We start from the raw sequence: 19,054 nt of genomic DNA, 5'->3' as shown, positions 1-19,054 counted from the left end.
AGAAATTGATACTTAAATTTTGGAAAAATACAACCACACCAACTGTTAAAATGTGGATTAGGAATATGATGGACATAGCACGCCTTGAAGAAATGAGACTCCGACTAATAGATAAATATGACCAATTCTTAAGGAGTTGGTCTCCTTTCATCGACTTTTTGGAATCATGTGATGCAGCGGTACCGTAAAGATTGCTGATTTCAGTTCATGACGCGGATAGATCTACATCTCCGAATACAGATTTGAAAAATTCTCTTTTAAGGGGCCTTCTCTTCTATTTCTACTTTCCACTTTCTCTCTTCCTTTTTTATTTTTTATATACACACTTCACGTTTTTCTACTCTCTACCATCTATTTTTCCACTTTTTCCTCTTTCTATTGTTTTCTTTTTCTTGTCCTGCTTACTTCCTTCTTATAACATAAAACTAGAGGTTGTACATAGAATGGATTACGGTATTACATAGTTGGCACCTAAAATTAGGTTCCACTGTACTGTTTTGTGCTGTATTAACTTCTAATAAAATAAACAAAACAAAAAAAAAAAAGGAAAAAAAAAAAAAAACATGGGTTTCTTTTGACTATTTAAAAAAATAATTCCTGGTATGTTGGGAACCCTTGCAAAGCCAGTACTTTGATGATCTCATAATGCAGACGCCCCTCCACAGGGCAAAGTTCCAGCATTCAGACCCAGCAATGATGAAGGAATGATGATGTATTTCCAAGTCAGATGGTGTGTGACATGGAGGGGAATTTTCGGGTGGTGGTGTCTCCCTGAACTTGCTGCCTTTAAGTGGTATAGCTCACTGATTTTGGAAGTGCAGTCAACGAGTTTGTACATATTCACATTTTCCAATGCAATCATGCCCATAAAAAAAGGTAATTGTAGGGGAGTTGTGTGTGGCGTAGAGGTAAGCAGTCTACCTGAGCTAATCCCAATTGTCTGCATTTGGCCCGTTTCTCTCTAGACCTTTTCTATCAATGTACCTGTCCAAATGTCTTCAAACATTGTAATTGTACAGTCTCGCACAGTGGCGCAGCTGGTAGAGCTGTTGCCACAGTGCCAGAGACCCAGGTTCAATCCTGATCTTGGGAACAATTTGTATGGAGTTTGCACTTTCTCCCTTTGTCCACGTGGGTGTCCTCCTACATCTCAAAGACATGCGGGTTTGTAGATTAATTGGCCTCTGCAAATTGCCCCTAGACTGCAGGAAGTAGATCTAAGAGTGACTGTATATCGGACACATTCATCCTTTCTTCCTGAACAGAACCTCAATGTCCTTCATCAGCCAAGGCTCCCTAATCCTTTCTTTTACCACTTGTGCTATATTTGTTACATACACAGAATATTTTCCTTTTAAAAGTTCTCCATAAGTGAATCCTACCTTTCCAATCTCTTTGGACATAAAGGAAACATTGTTTTTTACAGTGAGGTCCAGCTTTTTCTTCTCTGCTTCCTCCAACGATATTTCAAACTCAAATCTGGAAAACAAAACAGCACAAGAATAAAGGAAAACTTAATTCAGAGCATCATTCCGACACCAGTCAGTGCCTTTATGTTGAATCTCATACAAATTCACTAAGTCTTCTATCCCCTCCTTTTATATATATATATATATACACACACACTCCCCATCCCTGTTTTGGGACAGCAGTTCCTTTCCTCAACCAATGAAGAAATAAAGCCCTAGCCCATAATCCCTCTTCGATAAAGTTCCCTAAAATAGCTTCAAATGCCCACTGTCCCAAGGAAGGGAGAGGGGGAATAAGTTACATTTCTGATCGGAACACAGGTTAGAGTGAGGTGCGAAGGACATACTCAAACCAAACCCCTCAACATAAATGTGTATATTTTTTAAACTGAATCTGGTGACAATTGGAATAAGGAATTATTGAAAGTGCTGTAATATAATGTATCAAGCCTAGATGCCTCTAAAGTTAATATTTTGTTTAAAGTCGCTCATAAATTTCTCATGCGTTTCTCATTGTGAATTATCTCAAGAACTGTGATTCACTAAAACTAAAACTAAACGTGGGTTCAATCCTGACCTCTGGTGTTGACTGGACTTTGAATATTCTTCTTCTGCCCTCATGGATTTTAGTTTTTTGTTTTAGATACAGCATGGAAACAGGGCCTTCAGCCCACCGAATCCGCACCAACTATTCATCCCCCGTTCACTCTAGTTCTGTTATCCCACTTTCTCTCCCTACGCATTAGTGGCAATTTGCAGAGGTCAATTTACCTACAAACCTGCACGTCTTTGGGATGGGTGAGGAAACCAGAGTGCTCTGAGGAAGCCCATATCCGGACAAAGGGAAAATGTGCAAACTCCACATAGACAATACCCAAGGTCAGGATTGAACCTGGTTTTCCGGCACTGCAAGGCAGCAGCTCTACCGGTTGTGCTAACTTTTATAGATACCTGGATGAGCCCTTAATGCATGATAAACCATGACAGTGGGCCAAGAGCTGGGTGATCGGATTTCCGCCTAAAATTATGTGCTGGTAGACATATTAGTGACTCTACCCTTTAAAACTAACCTTTATTAGTGACAAAATAAGCAAAAAGGAGTTGAAGGTGGGATAGTGGTCTGCAGGGAAATAAGGAAAGGGGGAATGGAACTGATTGGCAAGTTCTGCTGGAGCCTATAGGTCTTTAGAACTGATGCTCTAAATTTGCTGTTAAAATGTTCCACACAACAGCATATTCAAAGAATTGTCCTGTTTATCAGTATTTAAGAAAACTTGATAGTAACTGCCTCTTTAATAGTATTGTATATTTCTTCCTCATTTCCATGTTTATTCATTAATTTTCCATTCTCTTGCTCCCTTTTGCTTCTGGGTTTCTTCTGCCACTGGCTTTTCTTGTTCTCCAATTCTCTTCCTTCTACAACCTTTCCGTATCTCCCCTACATTCCTTACGTTTCATTATATTCCGGATTAATTGTTTTCTTCTTCACACTTGTTTTTCTCTTTGTCACTTTATTTTTGTCAGGGAGCAGAATTAGAGAGATATACGGGTCCGGGATCTCCCTGGAATGGAGGTTCCTGCAACAAGCAAACAATTAACACTCATTAGTCTTTCTTTTAAAAAACATTGTGTTGCAGAGGTCATGATCCAATCAAATAGGCTGCCTAGATTACAGAGTCCACCAAAAATCTTCGATAAAAATGAGTGGATAAGATAGATGCAAAGGACAGGGGGCGCTGTCCTGTGCATGGCTGCCCAGCCAGCAGCTGTCTGTCTCTTCATCTTTTTATTTTTTATTTTAGTTAGGTGTTTTGTTTGGAGGTCTAGACTTTTTTATGTGGGGGGTGGAGGGGAAGGGGGAAACTACCTTTCAGGTTCCCTACCTGGTTGGAGAGGCGGCTTTTCTCCGGGCTGCAGTTTCGACCCGTCCTCGCGGCTTACCAACGGGCCTGGAGCAGCGTTTCCTGTCGAGGACCGCCCAGAACCTCGGCTTTGGCGGCGGCACAGCACTGGAGCGCTATCGCGGAGCGGGCGATGCCTTGCCCGGGTCGCCGCGCTGGAGCTCCGGTGAGCTGAGACCGGCGGGTAAAACATCGCGGAGCTGCGGGACTGTGAGGCGACCAGCTGCAGGCGGCGGCGCTGAACTTTACACCGGGAGCCTGGGATCTCTAGATGAGATCACCAGTTGTGGAGCTCCAACCGGCGCGGCCTTGTTGGCTTCGGAAGCCGCGGCCGTTCCAGGGTTCCCAAGCCACTGGGAGGACCTTCCCGACGCCGGAGCAACATCACCCGGCGAGAACGGCCTGGAACATCGGGCCTCCGTAGAGGCAACTGTGGAGGCCTCAATGGGCCCGACTATGGGTGAACTGGGGTTGGGGACTGGACTTTGTGCCTTCCCTCATGGTGGGAGCCATTGTGGGGGGATGTTCTTTGTGTTTAAGACTCTCATTGGTGTTATGTCTATTCTTTTTTTTGTGTGCTGCAAAATGGCAAAAAGCATGTCACTTCACTACACCTGGGTGTATGTGAATGTGACTAATAAAATACCTTTGAGAAGGGGCCTGGGATGGAAGGACAGGAGGCCCAGAGAGCAGGGAGTATCGAGAAGGAAAAGGATGAGAAGGGGAGATGATGGGAAAGATGGGTGCGAGAAAGGGGGGATTTAACTGTGGTGGGAAGCAAATTGCAGAGAGTGGAGGTGGAAGGTTACCATAGTACAGGTACACCACTGATTTGTTCCAGAGCTTTGCCGGATTATCCATTTTGCTGGACCAACAGAGGTCACGTAATAATAATAATAATAATGCGGGTTGTTCCTTCTGGACATGTTCATTTATGCACAGAACAAGGATGGTGAAGATGGGAGAGTGCCAACACGGTCACCGGCACACAACTTTAAGTAAAAGCTCACAGCAAACAGAGCTCAGCCGCTGTGCGGGGACTGCTTTGCTACGCTCTCCATCTGCCCCCGAGCCAGGTCCACTCACTTGATCTCGAATCAGGCAACTCGCAGCCCTGAGGCTCATACACACTCCCAATCAGATTTTTTTAAACATAAAAAAAGGATTCCTTGGGTAGCAAAGGATAGATCCTCTTTCTTGTTCCTCAGCCTTGCGCCACCATGACAGTGTCAAACCCTCAGTTCAAGCCTGTGACTGAGGTACCGCGCATGGGGTGGGAGGCACGGCTGCGCATGTGCACTACGCATCGATTGGCTTGCAACCTGCTCAGGTGTTCCAACAGGTAAAAGCTGGAATTGAATGTGGGGGTTTGGTGCTGGAGGTGGGAGTTGAAAGATTGCAAGGACATGGAAGCACAACTCGTGAGTGGAAACAAAGACATGGGGAAGATGGGGTGCTAACGTATACTGCAGCTGTGAAGAATCGTTTCTGTATTGCAATTAAAGGGGGTGCCAGACCATCAGTTGCCGGAAAATCAGTGGTGTACATTAAACACTCTCTACGTAAATAGTGGCTTACATATGCAGTACAGACTACTATTCTATATCATTTTCCCCAAAGGCACCAAACAAACTTAGGACTTGGGATGGGTAGTGACCTTAATTTGCTCGTAGCATTAGAATGAATCAAATTTATTATGGAGTGATTCTCCCACGAGTTACTTCTGGGAGCTGCAAGAGGTCCTCCTAGTGAGGCAAAATAATTTCACTTCACAACCAAAACAAGCTGGATGCATGAAATTAATAGCAAATTTTCACTGATCTGTGAAATGTAAAGATTTATTAGCAATAAAGTTGAACAACTATTCCCACTTACCTGCAGGAATGCACTACAAGCAGCAGTCTTTCTTGTTGCATGCTATACAGCAGTGTCAGCTTGATTTGTGGCGACTCTGAAACATCCATTTTGCTGAAAGAAGAGGACTGCAATTATATGACGAGACTACAACTGAGCAATCAATCCACATGCTAGCCACCGGCCCAATGTTCAATACCAGATACACATTTTCAATAAAGTACATTTTAAGCAGTCACAGACCAGAGGTACCCATGAGTTATTGGGGATGTTGCAATTTTCAAGGAGTCGTGGAATATAATTGATTCTCTTCCTCTTTCCACCAGAGTGCTCAGAATAGTGCGCCTGTTTCAGGATTCTTGTGTTGGGTATACAAAAATGACATGCACAAAGTAACCAACTGAGAATAACCAGGACATCAGTGAGTTGTCTTGGGTGAAAATGTTTGTGTTGGGTTGCCATCCAGTGAATTTGGAGAACGTGCAAGTGGTATTTCCAATGCATGCTGCAAAAGAAATGTACCAGATGGCAGATAACAGACATTGATGCAGAGAAACAGTAATTGAATGGGCCGAGTGTTAGAATCACTAAATATTTTAGAGTTGAGGAATTTGCTATAAGTGAAACACATATGCCCGCTGCATCAAACTTGTGCTTATGACTGGGAGATTCCAGATCGATACCACATCGCCTCAGCAAAACAAGAAGATGGGCTGTTAATCACCTATCCTGTATCTGTAAAAGGTTTAAAGTTATGCATTTAACTTTTAGGGAGATTTTTTCCACCTGATCTCCCCTGCATGTATGTTTGTACTGAGATTGGTTGAATAAAGTTGTTTCATATCTATGGCTGCAAACTCAGAATGGGTCTTCGACCAGAGCACAGCTAGAGTTAGATTACCATCCTCTGACATATACAATGGACCTTAATGAATAAAACATTATGGGATAACTTGACCTTTTAATCTATACAAAGCTATTTTCAGAAAACATACACAAAAGAAAGCATGCATCTAGCAGGAAAATAAATAGTTTTTCTCTACCGATTCATTCTCTGACGCAGGTCCAGTTCAGATGATGCTGACTCGCTCTCTGGAATGTTGGCATTTTGCTCTGAAGTAAAGGAGGCCACTGAATGGATGCTGGGATCATTAACCAATGATGAAGCAGCTTTCAGTTCACTCTCATCACCCGCTGAAGCTGAGAATGCCACATTTTCCACCTCGTGGCCGGTTGGATCTCGAGTCTGAATTGAGAAAAGCTCGCTGGAATGCTCAGAAACTAGGATCTATGTGGTAAAAACAATATATTAAAGAACATCAAGACATTTACAATAGTCAGAGAGCCCAGTTCTTAAAAAAGGGCATCAGTCATAATATGTTCACATGTTGCAGGAGGTGCACAGGCATAGAGACATATACAGTTAATACTTGTTTGGTATTCTTACCCCAAGAATAACCTTCAACATAATTTGGCTATTGGGTCCTGAATTTTCCAGCTGAAACCACTTATCTAAGGTCAGATTCGTGCAGACCAGCAGTTCAGTGATTGGAATGGTAAGAGTCCCCAGGGTGTGATTGTCATCTTTAACCTAGGATAAAATTGAAACATGAATAAGGCATGTATTTGACCAATGAAATTAACAAAAGTGATCCCAAATATAGTACTTTAGATTGTGTTGTGTTCTAAAAATTAAGTGCACTGAGCTGAGAGTGTTGGCATGCTGAGAATTTGCTGACAAATTGAGATGGGTATGCTGAAATAAACACAACACTCAGCAGGTTAGGCAGTTTATGTGGAGAGAGAAACAGAATTAACGTACCAGGTGTAGAACCTTTACTCAGAACTCAAAAGAGTCAAGAAAACAAAGATGTTCTGTGTTGCAGAGAAGGGGAGGGTGAAGAGTGCCTGTAAAAGGTGCCAAGGTAACACAAATGTTGTTGGTGTCATCTGAGAGGGGGAGTGAATACTTCTTAACATTTGAAGACAGTCGAGTGAAAAACTACAATGCTGGAAGTGTGAAAAGCATAACATAACCGTTGATGGTAATCAGAAGTAAAAGAGAATGTTGGAAAATGCTCAACATATCAGGCAGCATCTGTGGAAAGAACTGAGTGAGTGTTACATGTGGATCACCTAAAACAGAACTGACAGGTTCAGATACAGAACAGCAAAAGCTGATTATCTGAAATTATTGAATTTGATATTGAATCTGAGCTGCAGGATGCAGAGATGAAAGATAAGACGCTGTTCCTTAAGCTTGCATTGGGCTTTGTCAGAGAAGGTCAAACACAAAGGGGTAAGTGTGGGATAGAAAAAGTACCCGTACCTGTTCACTGGCTAATCTTGATCTTGACCCTATTGCAAATATTCCTCTGGTTCTGTCCACCCCTGCAACTCAATACACTACATTTCTCAGTTCTGATGAAAGATCATCAACCTGAAACATATTTTATCCAGAGGCACTCCCTAACATACTGACTATTGCTAGCATTTCCTTTTGTATCTCCAGCAGCTTTTTGAGGTGGGCATACGAGAGAGTTTTTCTGCAGAGGTGCCTTTTCAAGATATAAAGTATCAGATTGAAAACATTTCATATTCAGGCCGCGTGCCGTTTACCTGAACTTCCAGACAATCCGCATTTGGATTCCTAACAAGGAATGAAAACGACTCCTCCCAAATAGGTAGGGCTGTGCTATTAATAACCTGTGACAGATAAAGACATTGTTAATCTACAAAGAATAGGAATAATTTAACAGAATATAGCTCTCAGCAACAAGACCTTCATCTTCAAACTCCAGGAGGACTGTTTTAACCACACTTTGGTTTGTTTAGTTTTAAATTTGTCCATCAAAAGAAGGGAGTTTGAATTTTTAGATTCTGAAGGCGGAAGTCTTATTGCCAGAAAAAAAAGTGCCATCAATCATTTTCGAGTCAATTGGACCTTAAGATTAGACAGAATTCTACACAATCTCATTAAGATACCTCATTTAACATCAATGTCAATTCTGTGCTGCCTCAATCTCAACAGCCAACAAACAGCCAGCTACACTCCAACAAAGCTACAACCTTTGACAAATCTGTTTCCCTTGGTTTTTATAGGTACCGAGTTTCAACAATAAGTTGCAATGGCAAATCACTAGCCCCATTCTAAATGACGTTTCCATGAAGGGAAGTAAAGATCTATACCAGGAATAGGCTCAGCATAATTTTCTTGTGAAGAAAGTTTCAAAACTAATTTATTTTACCTGACTTTTAAATGTGGTGTGATCGACAGTGAGCTGAGCCAGTGCACTGGGAAGCTTCTTTCCTTTCTTCAGCTATGAAAATGAAAAATCTACTGTCAGAATCACAAAAAAATGAACAAGACAGCAATTTTACCTCAATAAATGATTGACCAGGTGCAGAATGGCTAAGCATTGAATGTGGTAATAGTATCACTCGCACAAACTAACAAACATAGATGCGGTCTCATCCATATGATTGCAAGATTCATACAGTTTCTTGGGACAGAAATTAACATTTTATTTACAATCAAGAAACCCAGGGCTTACAGGAAGCTCATGTGCTCTGTCCACGTAGACGGACAAGATGGCAGCAGATGGTTCTGCCTCATTCTGTGTGAAAATAGTCTTGTTGGCTTGAAGCACCTGTAAACAAATGTTGGGGGGAGGGGTTACTATTAATGGAAAATACCAGCTCTTACTTCATTAAAAGGAGGGGATAAGCAGCTTGTTTATTTCAAACTTCCCATTTAAAAGTTAAAAGCAGATAGCATAAATTCTATTTTCAGCCTAGCTGGTCATAATGTCCTCTGACATTTGACATGAAACAGTCCTTGCACAAGGTACAGAAATGTAACAATTCCATTTCATTCAAGCTTGTTATTGTCATATGTCCCAGATAGAACAATTAAATTCTTACTTGCTGCATCACAACAGAATATGTAATCATAATAAATAATAACAAAAACTCAGAAAAAAAGAACAAATAATAATAGTGCAATAATAATAATAGTCTATTGTAGTTCATAGCTTATGAGGTTGTAGGGTTTAATAGCCTGATGGCTGTAGGGAAGAAGCTGTTCCTGAACATTACAGTTCTCAGGCTCCTGTACCTTCTTCCTGAGGCAGCGACTACGATAGATTGCTTCGATGATGGGGAGGTCAGAGCCAGTGATGGCCTGGATAGTGTTTACAACTTTTTTTAAAGTTTTTTCCCGCTCAGTCAATATGCTCTCTACTGTGCACCTGTAGACGTTCAAGAGAATCCTCTTTGACATGCTGAATCACGATAATCTTCTCAGGAAATAAGAGGCGCTGATGTGCTTTCTTTATGATTGCATCAGTGTGCTGGGTCCAGGAAAGATTGTCGGAAATATGCACACCCAGGAATTTGAAGTTTTTTACTCTCTTGATGTAAACAGGACTGTGGGTCCTCAACCTTCCTCTTCCAAAGTCCACAATCAGTTATTTGGTTTTGCTAATATTGAGAGTCATGTTGTGCTGGCACCATTTGGTCAGTCGGTCGATCTCACTTCTGCTATATTTTCCAAAATAACCCTTTTCCAAAACAAAGCGAGCCCAGCCCTGTTGATAACTATTTCTAATTAACAAGGGGACGGCCAAGATCAGAGGCTATGATGTGACTGGAGATCACCAACTTTGTCAGGCCTATAAATGCCTGCCGAGTACAATAACCATGGTGTATGTATTTGCATTGAAGCCAAAGTTACGTTGAACCCTGCTCAGTTGCCAAACTGAAAACTCTCTCTCCCTTCACTATCTAAAACACAGGCTCATTCCTCAAGAATTCCCTCCAAGTTATTTGGAATTCCACAAAAGAGCTTGCAGACAAAAGCCCCCACCACTACCATTCCCAATATGTGGTGCTCAAAAGACATTATGCCAGCATCTTGGCTAAAGAGATAAATCATGTGGAAATGTTGCATGGGGTGTAGAAGGAGACTAGTACCTGGTACAACATGATCGAATCCATACTTGGTGGCAACCATTCCAACTTCAGATGAAGTTTTCCCGATTTGACATCGTTTAGCATGAACCACTGCATAAAAAGGGAATGGAACATAATGTTGCAGTGCATACACAACACACAATACAATTTATTTGTCACTTGAACCTCATAGAGGCTCAAATGAAATGTTGTTTCTGCAGTCATACACACATGAAAAAAAAGACCCAAGACACAACACAATTTACACAGACATCCATCACAGCGCATCTCCTCCTCGCTGTGATGGAAGGCAAAAAAACTTATCTCTCCCCTGCACTCCCCATTCCCCTCCCGATGTCCGAGTCAAAGCCCCCGGCGGGCGATGGTAATTGTCCCGCGGCCATTAAAGCCACGCCGGGTGATGCAAGGCCACGCCGGGTCTTGTTGTTGGAGCCCCGGGCGGGCGCTAGCAAAGTCCCGCAGCCGTTGAATCCACGCCGGGCGATGATGTAAGGCCCCGCTCCAGGTCATCCTCGACCCCGCTACTCGGGCGGGAGAAGTCGCCTCGAAAGCGGTCTCCCAGCAGGGACCTGCGGGTTCCCGATATTACTGTCTGCCAGACCTGCGGTAAGCCTCCGAATCTCCGGGGGTCGGGTCACAGCAGCGCGCCAACACCGCTCCTCCCGCTCCGAACTCGGCCAGCTCCTCCTGGAGGCCGCTCCACGTTGCAGCCCCAACGACAACGGAGACCCGACAGGGAAAAGGTCGGGTTCTCCGTGCAGGGGAAAGATTTAAAAAGTTCGGGTTCTCCGTGCAGGGGAAAGATTTAAAAAGGGTCGGGTTCTCCGTGCACACACACACACACAAAAAATAATAAAAACTACATTAAAACGGGACAAAAAATAACAAAAAGACAAACGGACTGCAGAGGCCGCTGCGACGTGAGTTATGATAGTGGTTACGATAGCGGGTCGTTAAGTGAGGGGGCAAACATTTCACAAATAATGAATGGTATGAAAGATTGTAAAATTGGCAATATTAGCAGGATTAAAAAAAAAACATATTCTCTAAATGGCGAGACATTTCAGAGCTGAGATGCAGAGTAATCAGAGTGTCAAAATGCAGGACTGACAAAAGACAAGTATGGGGGTACAGCACGTAAATAGGAAAACAAACAGCCGAGGGAATTGAGTTCTGGCGAGACTATATCTGAAATGTATAGTAGCAAAGATAGAAATGTATTGAAAGCAGTTCAGAGAGGTCTTACTGGACAAATAACTGTAATGGGCAGATTGTCGTAGGGGGCGCTGCTCTGGCAGCAGCCATGTCAGCAGCGCGTCAGTTTTTTCAACCTTTTTTTATTTTTTTTGTATGTTTTAAAGTTTGTATTTAATGTTCCTTTGTGTGTTTTGTGTGGGGGGTGGTGTGAGGGGGTAAGGGGGAAACCGCTTCGGTCACCTCCTCCATGGAGAGGCAACTTTTTTCAGGTCGCCTCCCCCGTGGCCTAACATCAAGGATCGGCGCGGCCTTTCCCGGAGACACGCCCGGGGGCTTCAGCGGCGGGCGCAGCGTGGACTCTCGGCGTGTAAGCCCTCGCTGGGGCTTGCTGGAGGGGAGCGCTCCGTTTCGCTGGCCCGGGGCAGCCGGCAGCCTGAAGTCGCGGTCTGCAGAGCTCCAGCTGGCGCGGTGTCTACAGCCCGGGATCCCTCGTGGGGGACCCGGGGGAAGAAGAAGCCATCACTGTCGGCCCGCGGCCAACTTCTACCGCAGGGCCGGCATGGACTTACCATCACCCCTGGAGGGGAGCTTCGACCGCCGGCCCTTGCGGTCTGCGGTGGAGACTTTAAATCTCAACCGCCGGCCTGCGGCCTACAACAACTTAAAGCCGCGGTCTCCAGTGAGGAAGAGCCGATCCTGGACTGACTCTGGACTCTGGTCCTGTCCACGGAGGGGAAATGGAGGAGGACTGGCCAAATTTTGTGCCTTCCACCACAGTGATGAATGCTGTGGTGGATGTTTGTGTTACAGTTTTATTGTGGTTATGTGTTCTTTATTATTGTACTGCTGCTGACAACCCAAATTCCACCGACCCTGGTTGTGTGGCAATAAATTATATCTAAAAATTGTCTTTATGAAGAAAGGTTGGGCTGATTAGGATTTGAATACAGGCAGTTCCTAATTCCACAAGGGTTCTGTTCCTGGGAACTGTCTGAGCCAATTTCTCTGTGTCAGAAATGTCAGTTTTCCATCGCAATCCTTATAATGTTCTACATACTCGCTATAATTCTTCCATTTCACTAACACTACCCATAATTAAACTAATGGAACATATATTGCAAAACGTTATTAATAAAACATCTTAAAATGCTGTAAATACGTGTGAAAGAATTTGCATAAAGTTAGATTTCTGTCTGTCAGGTCATCTGTCGCCTGGGGAAGTCCCTGTATTGTTCAGGTAGAGCTAGATAGATTCTTGGTAAGCAGAGTGAAAGGTTACTGGGGTAGGCCAGGGTAATAATCAGCTGTAACTTTATTGAATGGTGGTGCAAGCTTGAGGGCCCATATGGCTTACACCTCCTTGTAATTCACATGTTTGGTAGATTTGATTAGGTGGCTCATGAGGAGGCAGTCATGAATAGCTCGTTTTAGTTGTTCCAATTCATGGAGAGATTTTCACTGGCCTCACATCTAGAAAACAGAAGCACCCAAGATTGTTCTCACCCTGTTAGAGATAACTCTACCAGGCATTGTAAGGGATAGGATGGTTCGAATTAGCCAACCACTCCGTGCTCACAACTCGTATCCAGTTAAACTTCCAGTTCCAGTTCAATGTGTAACATTTCCAGAAGAGCATCTGAAAGTTCAGCTAAAATCAGGGGTCATAACAGGAAGAGATCTACCATGCCAAATCAGCGGAAAATTATGTACGCTCTTCCTTTTTACTTGATCTGTTGGTGTATCTGGAGATCCAATACCTCCAGATGTAGCAACAGAGAAAATGTACCATTATACAATTTTTTTGTTTTTTTTTTGTTTATTTTATTAGAAGTACAAACAGTACAGTGGAACCTAATTTTAGGTGCCAACTATGTCATACCGTAATCCATTCTATGTACAACCTCTAGTTTTATGTTATGAAAAGGAAGTAAGCAAGACAAGAAAAAGAAAACAATAGAAAGAGGAAAAAGTGGAAAAATAGATGGTAGAGAGTAGAAAAACGTGAAGTGTGTATATAAAAAATAAAAAAGAAAAAGTGGGAAATAGAAATAGAAGAGAAGGCCCCTTAAAAGAGAATTTTTCAAATCTTTATTCGGAGATGTAGATCTAGCATGAACTGAAATCAGCAATCTTTACGGATTGAAATCAGCAATCAGCTGCGTCACATGATTCCAAAAAGTCGATGAAAGGAGACCAACTCCTTAAGAATTGGTCATATTTATCTATTAGTCGGAGTCTCATTTCTTCAAGGTGTGCTATGTCCATCATATTCCTAATCCACATTTTAACAGTTGGTATGGTTGTATTTTTCCAAAATTTAAGTATCAATTTCTTTCCAATTATTAACCCATAATTAAAAAAAACATTTTGGTCTTTATTTAAATTGGTATCTTCTCCTATTATTCCAAATATAATCCATTCCGTTTTGGGTTCTATTCTTGACTTGAAAAGCTTTGTAAATATATCAAATATATCACTCCAAAATTTATTCAACTTTGTACATCCTACAAATGAATGTGTTATATTAGCGTTTTGAAACAAACATTTATCGCATCTGGGAGAGACGTTTGGATAAAATTTATTCAACCTCGTTTTTGAATAATATAGTCTATGTAATAATTTGAATTGAATTAAATTATGTCTTGCATTAATAGAACAGTTATGTGTGTTCATCAAATACTTTTCCCATCTATCCTTCGAGATCTTTATCATTAGCTCATGTTCCCACTCTTCTCTTAGTGCTTCTGTTGAGGGTGATTCTCTATTTAATATATTATTATAAAAGTATGATATTAATTTTTGTGAATCAGCCTTAATATTCATTGCTTCTTCTAAAGGGTCTAAAAATATAGTTTGAAATCTATGTGTATATTTCTTCATAAAGTCACATACCTGTATATATTTAAAATATTGATTATCCTTCAATTTAAATTTTAATTTTAATTGTTGAAATGATAACAGTTTGCCCACTTCATACATATCCCCTACTTTCCTAATCCCCAGTCTATCCCATTGTTGATATGTGTTGTCGATGAGAGAAGGTTTGAATGCGGGGTTGTTCAATAGTGGGGTTAGTACTGATAGATTATTTAATTTCAAGGATACTTTTATTTGTTTCCAAATTCTTATTATATTGTGAATAATTGGGTTCTGCTTATATATTATACTATTCAATTTTATCGGTGAGAGCAGGATTGTTCCTATATCGTGCGGATAGCACTCCTCTTTCTCCATTCTTATCCACTCCAACTGCTGAGTGGAACTATCCAACCAGTACTATCCAGGCAGCAGCAGCAGCAGAGACCTGACTCGGCCCTGGAGCTGTGGCGGCGGCAGCGGCAGCAGAGACCCGACTCGGCCTCGAAGCTGTGGCGGAGGCGGCGGAGACCCGGCTCGGCCTCTGAGCTGTGGCGGAGGCAGCGGCAGCGGAGACCCGACTCGGCCCTGGAGCTGTGGCGGCGGCAGCGGTAGCAGCAGCAGGTAGCAGAGACCCGACTCGGCCCTGGAGCTGTGGCAGCAGCAGCAGCAGCAGTGGAGACCCGGCTCGGCCCTGGAGCTGTGGCGGAGGCAGCGACCACCCGCAGAGTTTGAGCCGTCGCCTCGGCGCAGAGGGAGAGCAAAGAGGGAAGAGCCAGAGACTTTAAGATTTTGCCTTCCACCACAGTGAGGAGGTGTTTGGTGAACTCACTGTGGTGGATGTTAAATTTGTGTTGACTATGTGTTTTTGTCATTTTTTTAAATTATATGTATGACTGCAGGGAAACAGAATTTCGTTCAGACCGAAAGGTCTGAATGACAATAAACAAATCTAATCTAATCTAATTATGTTCTTAATATGCACTGCCCAGTAGTAATACATAAAGTTAGGTAATGATAAACCCCCAACTTCTTTAGATTTGCACAAATGCTTTTGTTGCATTCTATGTGTTCTGTAGTCCCATATAAAATTAGTGATACCTGTAGTGGAATCTAGTTTTTTTAAAAAATATATTGGAATATATATTGGGATCGCTTGAAACAAATATATTAATTATGGTAAGAAAGTCATTTTTATAGCGTTAATTCTACCTATCAATGAGAGCGGAATCGTTTTCCAAACTTTAATCGTATCATTCAGTTTATTTAATAGTGGTATAAAATTGGCACTAAATAATGATTTGTGTCTTCTCGTAATTTGAATACCCAGATACTTGAATTTTTCTGTTGCAATTTTGAAGGGGAATTTTAGTAAGTGTCTCGAATCCTGGTTTTAAAAACATAATTTCGCTTTTATTCCAATTTATTCTATATCCTGAAAAAGAGCCGAATTCCTCAATTAGTGTTAATAAGGCGGGTATACTCGTTTGTGTATTAGTAATATATAAAAGGATATCATCAGCATATAATGAAATTTTATTCTTTGAGTCCTTAGTGTTATATCCGTGAATATTCGGGTGATTTCTAATCCTTTCGGCCAGCGGTTCTATCATAAGGGCAAATAGCAATGGTGATAAGGCACACCCTTGCCTATTACCCCTTGATAAGTAAAATTTTGGAGATAGCGTATTGTTAGTTAATATTCTTGCCGTAGGTCTATCGTAAAGTAGTTTAACCCATCTAATAAAATTCTCTCCCGTATTAAATATTTGGAGTACCTTGTATAAATACTGCCATTCTACTTGATCAAATGCCTTCTCTGCATCCAGCGTGACAACTGAAATATCTTCATTGTCCTCATTATGAGAGTACATTATATTGAAAAGCCTTCTCAAATTATTAAATGATTGTCTTTTGGGTATAAATCCCGTTTGATCCGTATTTATTAAATTGTTAATATAATTATTTAGCCTTCTAGCTAGAATCTTTGCTAAAATATTCTGATCCGTATTTAGAAGTGAAATAGCTCTATAAGAACCCGGTTCATCTAAATCTTTATCTTTTTTTGGTATAAGCGTTATTGTTGCTTCTGCTAGGGTTTCTGGTAGTTTATTTTCAGTATAAGCCTGCGTGTATAAATTGAATAATCTTGGTACAATTGACTCCTGAAATCTTTTATAAAATTCATTACTAAAACCGTCTGGTCCTGGGGTCTTCCCATTTTTCAGTGAGTTTATTATTTGTTTTATTTCTTCACTAGTAATCCGTGCTCCTAATTACAATACAATTTTAATTAACCAGGTTTCCATACCTCATCCATAAATTTACTCTTCATGATATCCTTGTAGGTGATCTTCAATCTGCACACAAGAAATTAATTTAAATCAAAGACACAGATTAAGTTAATTTACATTGTAAGTGAATGCAACTAAAGTGCATACTGTCCCAGAGCAGATTTACTAATGCAACGCTCAGACTTACAGAAGATAATTGTTAAAGTGCTAGTTCAGAGAAGGTTTACTAGATTACATGGGCTGTCTTAATGAAGAAAGCTTTGACAGGCTGAGCTTGTATCTGCTGGGGTTTAGGTGAATGGAAGGGAACTCGATTAAAACATGCAAGAGCCTGAGAGTATTGACAGGGTAAAGGTGCAATGTTTCTACATACTCATTAGAAACATTCTCCAGAGATGCCGCCTGAATGCTGAGTTACTCCAGCACTCTGTGTCTTCCTCTATAGTCTATATGGTTGCAGACTCAGAGGAGCAGCTGCAGCGTCTGTGTAATTGGGCCACACCAAAGAGGATGAAATGGCCATGGGGTCCCAGAGACATATTCACCCCAGTTGAAATAACAAAAATGTTAGAGAGAGGAGTAATTAATACAGGTGATAAAGGGAGAGGAAGGCGAAGGATGATGTTTTTTTCTGCTGGATCTTTCGCCTCAGAGACATTTTCACCCAGGACAGTTGATAATGGGCAAGCTCTTTCCAAAGTTCAAGGTATAAAGAGAAACATTCTCCACCTAGACATCTCCAGCTGACACATATCAGACAATAGGGACCGGGAAGATAGACACAAAAAACTGGAGTAACTCAGCAGGTCAGGCAGCATCTCTGGAGAGAAGGAATGGGTGATGTTTCAGGTAGAGACCCTTCTTCAGAAGGGAGACAATTACATGTGCCAAGATGGGGAAAATATGTGCCCTTCAGAAGTCCCTGTGAGATTCTTGCCTTGCACTCCTCCCCCACACGTTTAGTGTGTCGACTGACCAACCTTTTAAAATGTTATAACGTATCGTCTTGTTTAGTCATTTAAAACCTTCTTTCCACTTTTCCATCGGTGACAGTTGATGAAATCCAGATTCTGTCTCCAGCAACCCCCATTACAGTCTCCTGCTCTCCACACTGATTGCAGGTAGGTGTTTCCGATTTTCAGGAAGAGGAAGAGTGGGAGTGGACTGCGTTCTCTCAATGTAATATCCCCTTGCCTGGAATGGGATTGTGATCCACACCCCAGAGATTCCTTCTCTAGAGGGCAGGTGGGACTAGCCTAAATGGGGCATTTTGGTCAGTATGGATAAGTTGGGCCAAAGGGCCTGTTTCCGTGCTGTATGACTCTTCAAATTGATAAACTAATTCATCAACATGTTTGAGGAGCCAGTTAGCGGCACTAGAGGGTCAAAGTTCTAATGAAAAGGCAACCTCTTTGTTCTAATACCACGGCAACTTTGCACAACACACAATTTTCCGGTGTACTGACATACCTTCCGAGGAAATCATCCTTATCTATGTCCTTGTCAAAGAGCTCAAACTCAAGCTCCTGACCAGGAATTTGATTTACAATCACCTAAAGAGGAGAGAGATGACCACAAATCAGAATATTATTTTGGTAGAGTGCGATTAAGTCGTATTTAGTAGGAATAATTATCAGGGGTCTGACATTCTACAGCAAGTATAAAATAATCTACTACTATAATAAATCCTGGAATATAAGTGAAAGAGGGTCAATGTCTGGCCCAAATCCAAGAATTGGACTCTCAGCAATGGAAAGATAAGAGTAAAAAAAAAGTTTTTTAAATACATTTTAAAATGAAAACTCCAACAGCCCACATTACTCAGACCCACCCATAGGTATCCATTTTGCCCTGCAGGATGAAGGGCTTTTATTCTTATATACTTTATTCTGCTTTGGTTGCAAACAGCATGGTCTGAACATACTGACCTCGTACAACTCGTGCCACTTGGGATTGAGGTTTTCTTTAATAGTTCTACTTCGGAAGCTTTGGGCTCCTGCTCTCACTTTGACGTAGGGATCAGACTTCCCTTTCACCATTCCCCTCATGAAGTTGTCCTTTGCGATCAGGTTCTCAGCTTCCAACAAATGAATGCGGATCACCCCCTGAAATAGCAGAAGTCGGTAACTGCAACTTTACAGGAACAAGAAAGAGTCAGACCCTTGAATTTGCTGCACAATTCAACAGGATCACAACTTATCTTCACTCTTGATTACTTGTTTACTCACCTACTATCAGCGTTTTCTTAATATGAACTTGGACCCCAAATTTTTTTAAGTAATGTCCAGAAAATTGTGCTTAACTGATTTACATGCACATTTCAGAATCTGGGCTTCTTGGCTTGGTAACTTCATTTGACATGTGTACTATTTCATAAGTTATGGTGTATTACAAGATTTCACAGCATGTCGATAAATTAACTTGTTTGATGTGGATCTCCAAAGTAATCGTTTTCTACAGATTTTGAATTTCAAAATAACTTCAACATTAAGTTAAAATAAAAAATCTG

General features: G+C 41.6%; 1 protein-coding gene across 2 annotated transcripts in view; it reads right to left on the bottom strand.

The window, feature by feature from the left end:
- esyt1a (extended synaptotagmin-like protein 1a) overlaps positions 1 to 19,054 on the bottom strand; it is a 90,861-nt gene that overhangs the window by 7,243 nt on the left and 64,564 nt on the right. For both annotated transcript variants that reach the window (XM_055664331.1, XM_055664332.1), the window contains 12 exons: positions 18,474 to 18,650; positions 18,016 to 18,098; positions 16,563 to 16,611; positions 10,199 to 10,288; positions 8,779 to 8,874; positions 8,473 to 8,544; positions 7,844 to 7,930; positions 6,672 to 6,815; positions 6,268 to 6,512; positions 5,246 to 5,338; positions 2,921 to 3,046; positions 1,383 to 1,479 (listed from right to left, as the gene is read on the bottom strand). In XM_055664331.1, coding sequence (XP_055520306.1) covers positions 1,383 to 1,479; positions 2,921 to 3,046; positions 5,246 to 5,338; positions 6,268 to 6,512; positions 6,672 to 6,815; positions 7,844 to 7,930; positions 8,473 to 8,544; positions 8,779 to 8,874; positions 10,199 to 10,288; positions 16,563 to 16,611; positions 18,016 to 18,098; positions 18,474 to 18,650 — 1,359 coding nt within the window. The remainder of the gene's footprint in view (positions 1 to 1,382; positions 1,480 to 2,920; positions 3,047 to 5,245; positions 5,339 to 6,267; positions 6,513 to 6,671; positions 6,816 to 7,843; positions 7,931 to 8,472; positions 8,545 to 8,778; positions 8,875 to 10,198; positions 10,289 to 16,562; positions 16,612 to 18,015; positions 18,099 to 18,473; positions 18,651 to 19,054) is intronic.

Source organism: Leucoraja erinacea, chromosome 40, assembly GCF_028641065.1.
Source record: "Leucoraja erinacea ecotype New England chromosome 40, Leri_hhj_1, whole genome shotgun sequence".
Taxonomy (NCBI): Eukaryota; Metazoa; Chordata; class Chondrichthyes; order Rajiformes; family Rajidae; genus Leucoraja; species Leucoraja erinaceus.
The sequence above is the reverse complement of the archived record's forward strand: the minus strand, read 5'-3'. Positions and strand labels throughout refer to the sequence as shown.